Below are 16,366 nucleotides of genomic sequence, written 5' to 3'. Positions count from 1 at the left end.
TTTTGGACTAGTGATTTAGGTCAAACGAATTTGATAACCTAATTAGCTCATCGAGTCGTGATATTTAGTATCAAAGTCGACATAGTATTTGGATATGGTGAGGGGGTTCGGGTAGAAAAGAACTACCCATAAATAAAGTTAGAGTACTGGTAAGGCTACGCCTGACATGCATAGTACTAAAGTTTGATTTAAAATATACTAAGCTTTAATGAGGATGTCAAACCCTTGAGGAAAAAATTATAACACTCGAATTAGTTTGATGCATGCACTATTATCAACTTCATCTTAAGTATTTTGATTAGTGGTTTAGGCAAAACAAAATTGATACATCAATTTATTTAGACATTATGAGGGAAGCTTAAGTAGGAAAAATCTATCTGTAGATGGAGTTAAAGGACTCGTTATGACATAGAGTAGCTATCTTATATGTACCATATTATAATTTGATGTAGACTATGTTAAGTCTTAACGAGACATTCAAGCCATCGATAAGGAAAATTATAATATTCATCTCACATCGAAAATGGATAAGACTAACTTATACTAGTGTGACGGAGAAGCTTTTATTTGTTATACTAGTTAACTATCATACAATATTTATTGTTATCCACAAAGCAACCATTCTAGCAAATCAAAATTTATCACTTTTTTTAGTATTCAAATTGAATAATAGCACAAAGCTTAGATTTTCATAGGTAATAAGGATAATAAAGGAGAGGAAGCTTACATGTCATTCTTGCTCCACCAAAGTGAAACTCAAGATCATATGCATAACGTATCAAAATATTTGACAATTGAAATGAAAAATATTTTGCTTACTCGAAATGATCAGATAATGAAAGTTTTAGGGTTGGTTGGGTTATATGTATATCTTAAGAGAATGTATTAGGCTCTATAAGAAATCATCTGGGGCTATCTACCAATAGAACTTATTCATATGCCCGATGACTAAATATATGACTTATTATAATCCTATATATCCAAGCCGAATGAGATAATATGATCGAAGATAGTATTATTTTATATGTATTATGACATATTATGGTTATCCAATACATGGATAGATTCAGAATGTTTACTCCTAAGTCATTTTTAAATTATGATGTCAAAAGTTTGAGGATCTAGATTGTGACCTTGTAAAAACTACCTTAGAGTATAATTAATAAGGGATTCGATGGATTTGGATAAATGTGGAAGTGATAAATTTTGCTCAAAATCCTAAATAATACACTTAAGGGGTCTTTTTTATAGTTCAATGACATTGGACTATAAAACTTGAGAATGATTATATGTATTATTCCATCATCAATAAATTGTAGAATCATGAAATCGAGAGATATTGAGTAATAGTTTGTCATATCATCTTTTTTGTGAGTATTGTGTGACCAATCATATCGTGCCGAATCGATGATATTGTCGACTCAATGTTATTGATTTTTTAATGACGCATCTCCCCTAATGTGCCAGATAAATAAAAATAAGATATCAACTAAATAAAAGTGACTTGTTAACAACTATATATGTTGATCATATGATGATAACATATTGACAACTATATATATATATATATATATATATATATATATATATATATATATATATATATTATACCTTCAACTTTGATATTAGGATGATGTATCTTTGTCCATCTATCCTTAAATTGGGAATTCAAGTTTTTATTTAATAAAATTTTTGTTGAAAAATTAAATTCAGATAAAAATTTCAAATACATTCACTAGCTTGTCTAGTAAAATCACTGATTCTATAGTCAGATTTTAGGATTAAATTACGTCTTTCATCATCCTATCATTGCAAAAAAAAAAAAAACCGCATTTATTCACTTTGCCGTCTACTTAAAGACAATCTAGGTTGGAACGAATCCTAAAGTACAGGTGTTGTTGGAATCCCGGGAATATCCTCCTATTCATTCCCTCCACCATTTGACTCTTTCCCCGTCACGCCCCCGTCGACAGCGGCATATCCTTCGTGGCCACGCTGTGAAATCTCTCCCTTCCCCGTGGGGCCCTTTGACTGACCGAGGCTTCCAAATAATCTCCTCCCGTCCAACCCCTAAACGAAAGCACCAAGAAGAAGCAGCGACACGACATCCCTCATCTTGCCGCCATGCTCAACCTGGGCGCCGAGAGGCCGCCGCCGCAGCTGGCGACTGGCACCGCCGAGAAAGCCCTCTCCTTCCTCTCCAAGGGGTGGCGCGAGGTCCGCGACTCCGCCGATGCGGACCTTCAGCTCATGCGCAAGAGGGCCAACTCCTTCAAGAACCTCGCCGACCGCGAGCTGGAGCACTTCCTCAACTCGGCCGCGATTCCCCCCTCCGGCGCGGCGCTGCCGTCGCCCTCCATCGCTGAATTCGAGCTCGTGAAGCGGATCCAGCCGAAGCTGTCGGCGATTCGGCGGGCTTACTCGTCGCCGGAGTTTGGCCGGAGGGTGCTGGAGAAGTGGAGCCCTAAGGCGACCATCCGGCTCGATCTGTCAGCCATTAAGAACGCGATCGTCTCGGAGGTCGATGAGGTTGGAGCGGCTCTGGATCTCAGTTGGGATGAGGACCAGAGTAAGGAAAAGATCATGTGGGAGGAGGGGAGGGCGGAGATTGTTGAGGAGGGCAAGGGATGGGAGCCAATTCGGATTCTGAAGACAAGGTTGAAGGAGTTTGAGCGGAAGAGCCAATCAACTGAGATATTTGGGACCTTCAAGAGCAGCGAGTTTATCGAGAAAGTAAAATTGAGCCTGGTAAGGGCTTTATTCCTCTCTCTCTCTCTCTCTCTCTCTCTCTCTCTCTCTCTCTCTCTCTCTCTCTCTCTCTATATATATATATATATATATATATATATATATATATAGTTCTTGAGTTACAACATTCTGCCACCATTTATCTGTAATGATTAGTGAATTAAGGTCCTTTTATGCCCCTAAAATTTTTCAAGATGCTGGAGCAGCCTGTTCTCCGATTCTGTTCATGATAGTATAAGCATCCAGGCTGAAAAATCAGCTAGCCTCCATACGAATCTAGTTATTAACATCTATATTTGCTGTGTCTATCATCATTTCATCCATAACAAACCACAATTAGCCATATCAATGGGTTTAACTATGAGTTAATTCATCAGTTTTCCACTAAGATTAACCAGATGCAGACTATAATACAATATCTAACAGAAAAACTTGTTTTAAAGCACATAATTGATGATTTTGAACAACTTGTTTTGTTATCATAGCATTGCCTATGATTTTATTGAAAATTTCCTAACTGAGTTTTAGTTGAGACTCATTGCTTGATTTGGTATGTACAAAGCATGAAAGTAAGCATTTTTTATTATTTATGGACTCCTGATCTTCTTTTGTTTGGTATTGTCCTGAAATCACCACAAGCACAATATGCTTACATTCTATAACAAGGTGGTGTGGTAGAATAAGATGCTTCCTGCAACTTTCAGTTCCACATTCCTTTAAAAATAAATCTTCTAGCATTATGCACTTTGAACTCGTAGAGTTCTGAACCACAAGTGAAATACCATAAACAACATTTTGCTGAAAGGTTTCCTTGAAATATTACGAAAAAACAACATTTTGCTGCAAGAGTTAGTTTATATCGACTATTAACTTGGTGATGTCTTAGCATCATGTCAATTGAACCTTCATTTCCCACTTGTGTTGGTAATGTACTACTGGTGCCAAAAGGATAGCTGGACTAATGATGACATATATGTCATAACAGACCTGGGATTAAGATTTAAGAACAAGATACTGAGGCAACATTATGTTTTGATATGATGTTGTTAGAAGCAAGATATTTTGTGTATCCGTTACTTGTGAACATAATGATTTATTGTCTTGTCACCATATCCTCTTCATGAAGACTAACATAGAGAACATAACATAATCATCTGTGACAATGTCAAGATATTTTGTGTAATCCGTTACTCGTGAACATACTGATTTATGTCTTGTCACCATATCCTCTTCATGAAGATTAACATAGAGAACATAACATAATCATCTGTGACAATGTCAAATGTTGCTGACTCCCACTTTCATGTTGTGAGTTTGATGTCTAAAGTTTGCGATTTTCATATCATGTATAAGAAATTACTAGTTATATATAAGAACTTTGATGTTGAAAAGTTGCACTACAATTTCAAATGATGATAGAACTGTGATAATCACCATAATTCCTCTAACTGTAACCGTCACTATCTTAAGTACTTTCGTATCTGCTCATATATGGTTAGCATTTCAAACTAATCCATGGAGTGTTATTTATTTATTTTTCTTTTTTTATTTTTCTTGCAGCAATCGATTTGCAAGGAAACTGAAGAATCAACGGTTTGTTTTTAAACTATTTCTTGTTGTTTTCTTTTATTTTACATTATAAATTTTGTTCTTAGATGTTATTTGAGAATTTCTATATCTGATATGATTTATCTTGGATCAAATTTTAGGTATGAGTGTTAGGACTATAGCTAGGAGAGTCCTAATTGAATTTTATTGAAAGGGGCATTCATGTAAAACCTACCTAGCCGACCCCTATTAAAGAGGTGGAGAGGCCGGCTAGGGTTAGGGTTAGTTGGGAGGTTGCTTCTTAGAGTAGGAGCCTTATTAGGAGTTGGTTAGAAGTAGGAGTCTTGAGTAGGAGTCCTATTAGGAGTTAGGATTTAGAAGCCCTCTAAATAGTCATGGATTCATCCTCTTTTGACAAGCAATAGATGAATATTCTTAGCAGTCTTTGAGCAACAACTTGGAGGAAGGAACTCCTATAGAGTTCCAAGAAGGTCGATCCCCTAAAGAGATCAACCCCAAGCTTAGAATCCGCTAGGGTTCTAACAATAAGTCAAGCAGAGGAATATAATTACTAATGGGTACCCAAAGTGGTTCAAATAATAAATATTATTCTTATTATTAGAACAATCAGGAGAGCAATCATTGATGCGATAGTGAGGTTGCTCCGCTAAGACCTGAGATTTTTCAGTTGAAATGAAGAAAATAGCCTCTTCTGATTTGAGAGCAAGGCTATGGATATCTAATCCTCTCCAGAACACATTGTCGGACCCTTATAATTGGACTTCCTCTGCCCCTTTTGTTGAACCATTATGAAAATTCGTCTATATGAGTTGTGATTTGTGAAACTATGAGCTGCATGATTTTTGGGAAAATCTAACTACTTTGAATTCTTCATAAATTTGTATATTATTTGAATATCTTATGTTAAATATTAAATGAGTTGCTTTTACAACAGGTGATGCATCAACTTATAATCATATTTGATCTTTCATAAGGTTTATCTATCTGCTTATGTACTTAACTAATTATTTAGATAGGATCAATTGTGATGATAATTAGTTTGTTTAGCGCATAATGTGTAGCATCCATTTAGTAAACATCCCTGTTCTTTGGCAATCATAATTTTGACGGTTGTTGACCACAAAGAGAGACTGAAGGCTTGTTCTTCTTCTAGTAGTATTATTTGCTTTTTAAGTTGCAAAAAATTATCTTTGTACAAATGTATTTTGGAACATATTTCTTTTATTTGTATTTATGAATGGAGGACTCGAGAGTCAACATAACTATGAGTATCATATTATTTAGATAATAGCATGTTAAAGTGCATATTATGCTAGAGTACTTGAGATTGCATGCCTCACGAACCAATCGCAAACACTTTATTTGATATGTTATATTTCTTTTTTTGCAAATTCCATTGCCTTTATGAGCTTCTCATCTTTTCCTCCTTTATTTTTTGTTACTTCTATTTGAAGTCCAAAATGTTTATATTTCTCATCCTTGATAGTGGTCTCTACATGGCATCTCTAACTATGCATGTCTGTCATCTTATGTTATTGACTCGTGGATTGGTTCAAACATGGTAGTAGAAGACAGAGACCATAATCATAATTGGATACAAGAGAAAAAAAAAAAAGAATGAACTGTGTAATGCATACTGCTACTTTTTAAATTTAAAATGATTTTTCATATAGAAAGAGAGGAACAGGCTGAGGGAAGGAAGAAATTATGACCTATCAGTGGTTAGAAGCAAGGTTTGTCGTATTGTCTTGTACGAGTAGTATGTATCGATCTGATAGGGGATCGGTATGGGCGATACATATCAATTTGTTGGTATGTCCCATCATATCATGAATCGGTACATTATGGTTTGGTACGTACTGTACTGACAACTGGTCGATACACCGGTACAAAACCGATAAGGTGAACGATGGTTAGTAGACTTAAAAGAACTTCCAATTCATTAAAAATCTTCCTGAAATTTGGATTTGTTTTGTGATTTGTAATTGTAAGCATATAACACATCTTAGTTATTTTAGAAAAGAAATACACTTGATTTATTTGAATTACTTTGTGCTTATCTACAATGTTGAATCTTAATGACAATAACTTTTTAGTTATCACAGCATCTGGTATGACATCTTTATTTGTATCTAGCGTTTGCTTAATGAATTGCTAACTGGCTATTGTTTTCTAATGCAGGATGTTCCACCACTGGATATTCCAGAACTTCTGGCACATATTGTCAAGCAATCTTGGCCATTATTTGATCATCTTGGTATTCGACGTGGTAAAAAAAAATGCACATCTCATTCCTTTCATTGTTAGATAGCTAGCTCTGAATTTTTATATTGATAAAATCTACTATGCTATCTATTCAAATGAGTATTGATGGACAAGAGGTAGGGATCACATTATTTGTATTGATCTATATCTTAATTTTGGTAAAAAATGTATACAAAGCACCTTTTACTAGTTGATTGCTATTTAATTGTGGATGCCTAACTTATAGTTCATCAGTTTTCTATCTTTTATATATTGATTAGATATGGTTGAATATAGTTAAATGATAAGACCCTTAGAGTTTTATCGTAGAAGAAGAGGGAAAAAAGGGATGATCACTTCGAGAGGATCAACCTCCTTGATCACTTCGAGAGGATCGACCTCCTAGAGTTTGTCAAAAGACTAAATAATATTTCATTGAGTACCGAAAAGAAACAGATATATCCCTATTTATAGAGTTTCACCCAGAGTCTACCAGGACTTGGACAATTAGTAAATAAATAAATATCAAATAAACCCCTATCCGACTCTTACTGAACTAGACCGACTCAATAAAATATTATTCAAAGCTCAGAAAATAAAGGGATCCTAACAATTCCTTACCTTTCAAATCAGCCTTGTCCTCAAGGCTAAGTAGTATCAAACTCAGAGAGCTTCTCTTTTAGCAAACTAGAATAAGGGTATCTGCGACGCATCACAACCCGTTGATCAAGTAAGAACAGTCTCCAGTTTTTGATAGTGTAAGTAATAAGTCGGCCTTTCAGTGTAGTAGTCGTTGCAGTCTTTTGAAGAACCCTCTCCATCCGATGGCTAGTGGCAATTGTGATCTTACTTCCACGTCTTTCCTTTAGGATCACTTGCTTTCCATTAATAAAAAACTTCATGATTAGTTTAGAAAAATTCCAAGAAACATCACCCAGGGTTGATAGTCATTCAATTCCAAGCACCACTTCGAAGTCTTCCAAGAGTAGCAAAAAGAAGTCCACAAGTAACTCTTGGTCATGTATAATCAATTTTATCTTCGAACATTTGTTATCACAAATTAAAATCCATCCATCAGCAACCTTTACTTCGAATTTGTCACAGCCTTCAATGTGGTAGGCCAATCTGTCAGCAATCTTACTGTCCATAAAATTGTTAATGCTACTAGTATCAATCAAGGTTGGGAGACTAGCGTCAGCCGAGGCAGTGTTGAGGGCGTGGCTGGGAGGCGATGTTGCCAAGGGTCGGTCCCAGTGGAGAAGAGGAAGCAGTGGAGGGACTGGCGGCTGTTGTTGATGCTGGTGGAGAAGAGGAAGCTATGATGGCAACCAGCGGCTGTTGTTGATGCTGGTGGAGAAGAGGAAGCAATGATGGCAACTAGTGGCTGCGGTAGTAAAGGGAGCTCTGTTTCTGTTGCACAGCATAAGGAGCCGTTGGCGACGCCGAAGGATCGCGAGCGGTTGAGGAGAAGGCTGCGGTGGCTGGCAGCGGTGGTGGCGCGGTTGGGAGCAGCGTCACCAAGGGTCGACGAGGGGGATGGTCCGTTGGCCCGGAAATAGCGGTGGCAGCCCTTTCTTGCTCTAACAGGATGGGGGTGGTCCGCTGGCCGGGAAACAATGATGGCGGTGGTCGCTGGTCGGAAAGCAGCAGTGGCGGTGGTCGTTGGCCAGGAAGCAGCAGCCCTTTCTCACTGCGAGGGGTTTGGTCGTGGCTGTCGTTTCTTTCTTTCTCTCTCTCTCTCTTTTTTATTTTTTAGATGATGATAATTGCGGCGATGTGTTATGAGAAATTACAACGAGAACACCGAGGATAGCTGCTTTGATACCAAATGATAAGACCCCTAGGGTTTTATCGTAGAAGAAGAGGGAAAAAAGGATGATCACTTCGAGGGGATCGACTTCTGTAATCACTTCGAGGGGATCGGCCTCCTAGGGCTTGTTAAAAGACTGAATAATATTTCATTGATTGTCGAAAAAAAATTGATATATCCTTATTTATAGAGTTCCACCCAGAGTTCACCAGGACTTGGACTCTTAATAAATAAATAAATATCAAATAAACCCCTATCCGACTCTTACTGAGCTAGACTAACTCAATAATACATTATTCAAAGCTTAGAAAATAAAGGGATCATAACATTAAATTTACGTGCACTTGTTTCTTTGTCTTTAATCATCTTATTGAATAAGTTATGAGGATTTTGTTTAATGTTAAAGTCATCATTGTAATACCTCGATTACATCTTATAAGGATTAGATGGGTCTATTACCATTAAGTATTTTGGACAAATGGTTCAAACTCAATAAGTTAATTAGTTAGATATTTGCAAATCGTGACAAATGGTATCAGGATCGATACAGTAACGGACATAGTGAGGGGTCCGAGTAGGAAAGAAGTATACATAGACAAGCCAGAATGCATATTATATAGTGGAGCCACCATTGGACTAGACCTCATATGCACCAAACATTGATTTTGGACTATAGTGGTCTTTGATGAGGATATCCACTTTAGTCTTACATAAAAAGTAGGAGATGTTTTGAATGGACTTATAAGGGCTAGAGGATCTATTACCATTAACTTGGGCTTAAGTATCATGGGTTATTGGTTCAATGGATTAGTTACCCACTCAAGTCGGATCGTGACAATTATATATAACACATTTGCTTTTTGTTGTAAATCTTTTATAGAATCTTCAACCACTGTTAGAGTAAACCATTAACAAGTGCTTCTCTGATTCAAGGTTGAAGATTCTTGTGTGGTTATAATCAACCCAGCAAAAATAGCTAAATCGATTGACACCAAAGCTGAAATTCAGGAAGTCAGTTTTGGTGGTCCATTGTGTAAGGCTAAGATTCTATGTTTGTTGCTGTTGAATGTCCCCCAAATTCTGTGTGAGGGATATTCTTGATGTCAAGTCACTGTGAGGAATATTTGGGATGGTCGAGCCTCGTAGGAGCATGAACAAATGTGGCTGCAGAAGATGTTTCATGAGTGACGATTTCTCTTGATTAACTGGTGACATTGTCCTCGATAGAGCTAATGAAATGAAAAGATTCATGTAGCCAAACAAACATTTTGGGAGTTACGGTTGTTTCTGTTGTATGCTCTTGATGGGAAAGAAAAATAAAAAAGTCTGGACTAAGTTGCCATGTGAAATGTTATGCTGTCTTTCTGAGATATTTTGATCTGTATTTTTATAACCTAAGAATATTGACCCTGTGTTAATACATCTTGCAAAAATTGGTCAATCACTTTCATGATTATCATCTTCTTTTATTCGTCATTCGATTGGATTTGTTTCACATAATTATAATTCTTCATATTTAAATCCCTTTTCTATTCTGTGGACATCTCATGTCGTTTGCATGCTTTGACAGAACTTCAGGGATATGGCTTACTGACACTTCCTAAATCTATAATTATGTGCAATTATTTATCAAATGGTTGGATATGGGTTTGGGTATGATTTAACATCTTTTTTTGTGCAGACATATATGTAAAAATGGTCGAAACTTTGTGCAGCAGGCACAGAGATCAGGTCATGTACCATCATTCTCTTTATGCCAAGGAAGAGTCCTTATATGAAAACGAGAAAATCAGTGATGAACTTGATTTAAGGATAGCCAGTGTGCTTCATAATACAGGGCATCATTATGAAGGGGGATTTTGGACTAGTTTCGTAAAGAATGAGTCAGCAGATAGAAAGCACCATGTTGCAATAGTAACAACTGCCAGTCTACCATGGATGACAGGAACTGCTGTAAACCCATTATTTCGAGCTGCTTATTTGGCAAAGTCTGCAAAGCAAGCTGTCACACTGGTTGTTCCTTGGCTTTGCAAATCAGATCAGGAGCTAGTTTATCCTAACAACTTGAGCTTTAGTTCTCCTGAAGCACAAGAAGCTTATATACGAAATTGGCTGGAGGAGAGGGTTGGCTTTAAGGCAGATTTCAAAATATCTTTTTATCCAGGAAAGGTAACCACATGATGCTATGTATTCTACTTTAAAATGTTCAAATGCTAGAATTTTAACACATTTATTTTGGTCTTAGTTCTCAAAAGAAAGGCGAAGCATAATACCTGCTGGAGACACTTCACAATTTATTCCCTCAAAAGAAGCTGACATTGCCATATTGGAAGAGCCAGAGCACCTGAACTGGTACCACCATGGAAAGCGCTGGACGGATAAGTTTAATCATGTTGTTGGCATTGTGCACACAAATTACTTAGAGTACATCAAAAGAGAGAAAAATGGAGCTATCCAAGCATTTCTTGTGAAACATATAAACAATATGGTCACTAGAGCATACTGTCACAAGGTAAGAGCTTGTTTCCTCAGATTATTTGTGTGATTTTATTCAGTTATCCTGGTAGTCCAATATTTTAGGTACTTAACTTTGGTCATGTTTAGCATTATAATAACAGATATTCTGCTAGCGAAAATGTGTATCTTAACAAAATAGTGTTAGTCTTTCTGCAGGTTTTGCGTCTTTCTGCAGCAACACAGGACTTACCCAAGTCTGTTATTTGCAATGTTCATGGTGTAAATCCTAAGTTTCTTATGATCGGAGAAAAAGTAGCAGCTGAGAGGGTGCATGGGCAGCAGGCATTCTCCAAAGGAGCATATTTTCTTGGAAAGATGGTTTGGGCAAAAGGTTATAGGGAACTGATAGATCTGTTAGTGAAGCACAAAAGTGACTTGGAAGGTTTTAAGTTAGATGTATATGGAAATGGCGAGGATTCTCAGGAAGTTCAATCTGTTGCCAAGAAGTTGGACCTGAATCTTAACTTCCTTAGAGGAAGGGATCATGCAGACGATTCACTTCATGAGTAAGGATCATTTAGTAGTGTCTAGCTTGCTGTTTCTTGTTGCATTTCCCTTATTGTTACTTCCATCTTATTCTTTTCCTTTTATTTTGTATTGTATTTCATCAGGTACAAAGTTTTTGTAAACCCTAGCGTCAGTGATGTCCTGTGCACAGCAACCGCAGAGGCTCTTGCCATGGGGAAGTTTGTTATTTGTGCCGATCACCCATCAAATGAATTTTTCAGGGCATTTCCTAACTGTTTAACTTACAAGACCTCAGAGGATTTCGTTTCTAGAGTGAAAGAAGCAATGGCCAGTGACCCTCAACCACTTACCCCTGAGCAGAGACATAACTTGTCATGGGAGGCTGCAACTCAGAGGTTTATGGAGTACTCTGAGCTTGACAAAATCTTAAACAATGAAGAACCCATGAATGGTGACAAAGCAATTTACGGCCGGAAGATCAAGAAATCAATTTCCATGCCAAGTTTGTCAGATGTGGTGGATGGGGGTTTGGCATTTGCTCACTATTGTTTCACGGGAAATGAAATATTGAGGTTAACCACAGGCGCAATACCTGGGTCACGGGACTACAGTAAGCAGCATAGTGTTGATTTGCGTCTTTTGCCACCTCAGGTACAGAATCCTGTATATGGCTGGTAATATGAGTTTAGCTTGTATCGATATCTTATAGCCTACGCCGAAGCAGACTGTTAGGATTGCAGAGCCTTGTGCATGGCAATCACTGAATCAAGTTGCATGCACCTATCTTTCTATTCAACCCTGAGTATAGGAAGATATGTAATTTTGACTTGGTGTTCCTCGTTCATATTCTGTAGTATATACCATTCAAGTTACGTGTGGTCTTTTTTAACTGGTGAGCCGCAGTATTAGACTTTGTAGGCAGAGGTACATAGTCATTTTTTTTTTCTCTTAATCATGTATAGTCCTGATAGGTTGCTGCTTTGCTCTTCCTTGTAAGTCTTGATTAATCTCTCATAACAAAAGGAACCCAAGTCTTGATTCCTCAACATGGAGTAATCGTCACTAGTATATTCAGGTTCGATAGGAAGATCCAGCACGGAAGGGCCAATTCTAGCATCTTCTCATGAGGATGGTAACTGTACTCTGATAAAGACTTAGCAGCAGATAGATAAGCATGGTATGTGATTGTTTCTTTCCCATTTCTTGGTTAGATCAATACTCTCTCTCTCCTATGGAATCTCACCACCATCATATAGTTAATGTGGAGTTGTGCTTTTGATCTGAACAGGTAAATTCAGTTGTGTAACTTGCAGTGCTTGACTTGTTTGGCGTTTGCTATCTGAAAATGTTAGATATCGACGACTATTGAGCAGGTCAGCTCTTACATGGCTCCTTGTACCTTTTAGAGCTCTCTCCAGCAAAATTTGTATTGTTTGTATGACCTGTTCAGCAGAGGCAAAGTTTATAAAGACCCACTTGGAAGGCAAATATAAAGACCTAATACCTTTCATTTTAGGTATATTAGTATCATTGACAAGTGACAACAATCTTTTGTTGGATCAGTCCAAAGCTTCCCTGTCATAATATATATATATATATATATATCCCTCAGTTGCTGTGCTGTGCAATTGTAGTTGATGTAATATCAGTAACGACAGCAAATTGGGGGGATCTTTAATGATAGTAGTATGTGGACTATTAGCATTATTTTCCAAGTAGACATCAATCAATCTTGTCCTCGTTCCTGCCAAAATTTGATTCAAGATAGTCACTTCCACCGGTCCTCAAATTATCCATACTAAGAAATGGTTTGTATTAATTTATGCAGTGGGATTGTCATGCATGGAACACGAGAGCATTGGTTTTGACCAGCTAGAATCTCATGAACCAGAAACATATCCGTCAAAAACCAATTCCATGTTCTACCAATCTGAGTGACGTAAAAGGGGATGATAGGATAGAAACGAGGGCTTATTTCCATATGTCTTTGCCGATCAACTTCTTTGAAAGTGTCTGAAGAAGCCAATTCTTGCAGTTACATTTCGATGAGAAGGGCGCGGTAAGAATTCGCCGGACTGAGTAAACTAAACTGACTGGTTCAGAAAAATTCGATATATTTTAATCAGCTTCCCCATAATGTACAGAAAATTCACCACTCACATAACCTAAAAACCAAATTTATAACGAGCAAATGAAATTAATATGACTGGAATCCAACAAATCAATGACTGATGGTTTCTTTTTATTTTCCTCTTTCTCCTCTAATCCGATAAATATTCACTCGGCTCGGCATTAGGCATTAGGCATTAGGCATTAGGGTGTTGTTATACTGCATACAATGAACTTTTGTGAAGCCATATTAGATTACAACTTTGGAATCAAAAATAGGTGTGGCCTTAAGGTCGGAAAGAACTTCATCCATCACAATGTTACAGCGCGTTTTATATGATGTCAAGTATAAGAAAAACAAAATAAAAAAATTTACAATTACTTTAAATCGAACATATGATCTTTTCTTTTCTCCTAACGAGATAATATTATTTTTGATTGATGATCAATCTTCATAAAATCTTCAATCATGATTTAATATCTTTAATAACAATAATAATAATATGGTTTTTTTCTTTTTTTTTATTCATCGGATAAAATAGAAATTTATATTAGAATTATTATGGATGTTGTCATGTTGCAATCTATGCAAAGTAACTTCTAAACTATTCAAATTTACTTAAATAAACGATTAATCCATATATGTATTCAACCCATAACCTTGTCAAACCCAATTAGATCTGATTAGAAAATGCATCTGACATATATGATAGGAAATCAAATGCACATATACCAAGGTTTGGGAGAATAACCTACCCCTATAATATATATATATATGTACATACATCACATCTAAAATTCACAGGAAGAAGTAGTTCAACATTTTGTCATGACAAAACACAAGACATGATGAAATGGAAAGAGGTAAATAATTGAGATTAGAAAGAATTAAATAAATCAATTAACATTCTTTTTTTTTTATGCACATTAACTATCTATCCTCTCATGTAGAGGGAGGAGGGGGATATGAAGCCTTCAAAGGAGGTGCTAAACAGGGAGAATTCCTCCAAGCCTTGGAGTGTAACCTCAATATCTCCCTAACCCTCTCCCTGACCTGCGCATCACAATCCATCTGCAGCACATAACACATCTTGGAAACAGCTCCGAGCTGTAACATCTCCTGCAGCACCGCCGGAGATGGCGAAGACTTCGCCACCGAGCACAGTATCTTCACCGCCATCCTGCTCACCAGCCGCGACACCCTATGTATCTTCTTCGACACCACTGCGATCCCTGCTGCGTGCTCGACCAACTCGGCTCTCCCTTCTGCGCAACCACACAGCTGACATAGAATTACCATGATCATCTCACACGTTCTCTTCTCTGGTTCATCGAGCAGTTGCTCGATCAACATTCGCACTGCCCCGGCTTTCACTGCCTTTAACCTGTTGTTCCCCCAGGGGATAACAGCGGCCAGAACTTGCAGTGCTGCCTTCGTGGCTTGGTGTGAGATCTCGTCTCGTACGACCTTCGCGAGCTCTTCGAAGAACTCTTCCCTTAAAGACAATGCACGGGCCGGAGCGATCACCGACACAAGGGATTTGAGGAGTAGCAACGAGTAAGCTCGGATTCGGTAGCTCGATCGCCCCAACACTTTGGTCAACAGTTCAACGAAGTTGACGTCCCTATGGATCAAACCGAGGAGGCTTTTCTCCGAGAGTTGGAGAGAGCACAATATGGCGAGGGCTTCATCGGGAGCACTTGCAGACTCCAATCCATCGCACACTATAAGTTCTTCCTCGAGAACACCTGTCGAGCCGTGGATGCTTTTCTCCATGATCGAGGCTAAAACGTCGACAGCACCCGAAGCCTCGACAAAGCGTTTGTTGCGGTCGCTCTCCGATGCGATAGCCTTGAGTCTTCGGAGCGCGGTCATCTGTGTCTGCGGCAGCTTGGCTTCGTCGAGGAGGGCCGCGATCTGGGTCATGTCGACCGGGGGACGCGGGGTGGGGAAGCGCTCCACGCCGTCGGAGGCATTGGCTGAGCACCAGGCCTGGATGAGCCGCCGGAGAGTGTGGTTGGGCGTGACGTCGAGGTTCGTCAACGCTTGCTTGGTGACCGGGCAGATCTCATGCTTGTCGGAGAAGATCCACCTCTCGATGCTCTCCCGGTCGTAGGTGATGCCGGTGGAAAGGGTCACCGGATCTCTCATGATCTCGAGCGATATAGGACACAAGAAGTAAGGCGGGACTTCCACTCCCTCCATCAATCCTAATCGAACGATAGCTGCAAACGAATCAAAGCTTTGGGAAGGCAGAAGAAAGGCGGTGTCGATGATGAGGAAGGGCGAGTTGGTACGGTGCTTGGCTACTTATAATAAGGAGAAGGGAAGAGATACAACGAGGGAAGAAGTCAACGCGCGAGGCTGAGTAGTAAATGGTCATTATATATCGAAGTTTATTGGCTTTTTAGGGTTTGGTTTTCACGACATGTTAAGGGTGTGCGTGCGCGTATCAATCGATGTATTGTCGATGCATGGAGAGGCGCTCAAAGATTGCCAACTTTACTTGGTCCTCTCTTTGGGTTTGACCTTGGAAATGGCTTCTCCTTTGACTTTTATATGCAAGTCATGTGTTCATCCCACACCGTCATTTTTCTCAAATGCACCAAGAAAGCATAAATATTTGGGTGACCAAAAAAACCATCAGTTTTTCTAACTCTTCTTGTTTTGAATATTGACAAAAAAAAAAAAAAGGTCATTCTTATTCGATTCAAATTACAATCGATTTGACATTTTGTCATCACTTCCTACTTTCTCTCTCTACGTGTAATTAATTAATTAATTAATTAATTATTTGAGATTGATTTGATCCTCATAGATGCATTATTGCCATCTCCCATAACGTGAAAGCAAGAAAAAAGAGAAAGAATCTCAAACACCAATAATATAAAATAAATGGA

General features: G+C 38.3%; 2 protein-coding genes across 3 annotated transcripts; one reads left to right on the top strand and one right to left on the bottom strand.

Moving 5' to 3' along the window:
• The first annotated feature begins 2,036 nt into the window (after positions 1-2,036).
• Positions 2,037-12,893, top strand: LOC103971254 (digalactosyldiacylglycerol synthase 1, chloroplastic). 2 transcript variants are annotated; one of them, XM_009385235.3, is made up of 9 exons: positions 2,037-2,748; positions 4,309-4,341; positions 6,499-6,586; positions 10,053-10,540; positions 10,617-10,883; positions 11,045-11,394; positions 11,500-12,007; positions 12,432-12,533; positions 12,645-12,893. In XM_009385235.3, exons 1-8 carry the CDS (start codon positions 2,125-2,127, stop codon positions 12,438-12,440), a joined length of 2,367 nt encoding a protein of 788 aa, XP_009383510.2. In that variant the 5' UTR covers positions 2,037-2,124; the 3' UTR covers positions 12,441-12,533; positions 12,645-12,893. The 2 variants fall into 2 exon arrangements, with proteins under 2 accessions (XP_009383510.2, XP_009383509.2); XM_009385234.3 differs by lacking the exons at positions 12,432-12,533; positions 12,645-12,893 and having other exon boundaries at positions 2,038-2,748; positions 11,500-12,245.
• A 1,427-nt stretch (positions 12,894-14,320) lies between these two features.
• LOC135627043 (E3 ubiquitin-protein ligase PUB23-like) lies at positions 14,321-15,754 on the bottom strand. Its single transcript, XM_065132993.1, has one exon. It carries the CDS (start codon positions 15,669-15,671, stop codon positions 14,409-14,411), a length of 1,263 nt encoding a protein of 420 aa, XP_064989065.1. The 5' UTR covers positions 15,672-15,754; the 3' UTR covers positions 14,321-14,408.
• Between the last annotated feature and the right edge of the window lie 612 nt (positions 15,755-16,366).

This window comes from Musa acuminata, chromosome BXJ2-11 (genome assembly GCF_036884655.1).
Source record: "Musa acuminata AAA Group cultivar baxijiao chromosome BXJ2-11, Cavendish_Baxijiao_AAA, whole genome shotgun sequence".
Taxonomy (NCBI): Eukaryota; Viridiplantae; Streptophyta; class Magnoliopsida; order Zingiberales; family Musaceae; genus Musa; species Musa acuminata.
Note: the sequence above shows the minus strand (reverse complement) of the source record. Positions and strands in the feature narration are given on the sequence as shown.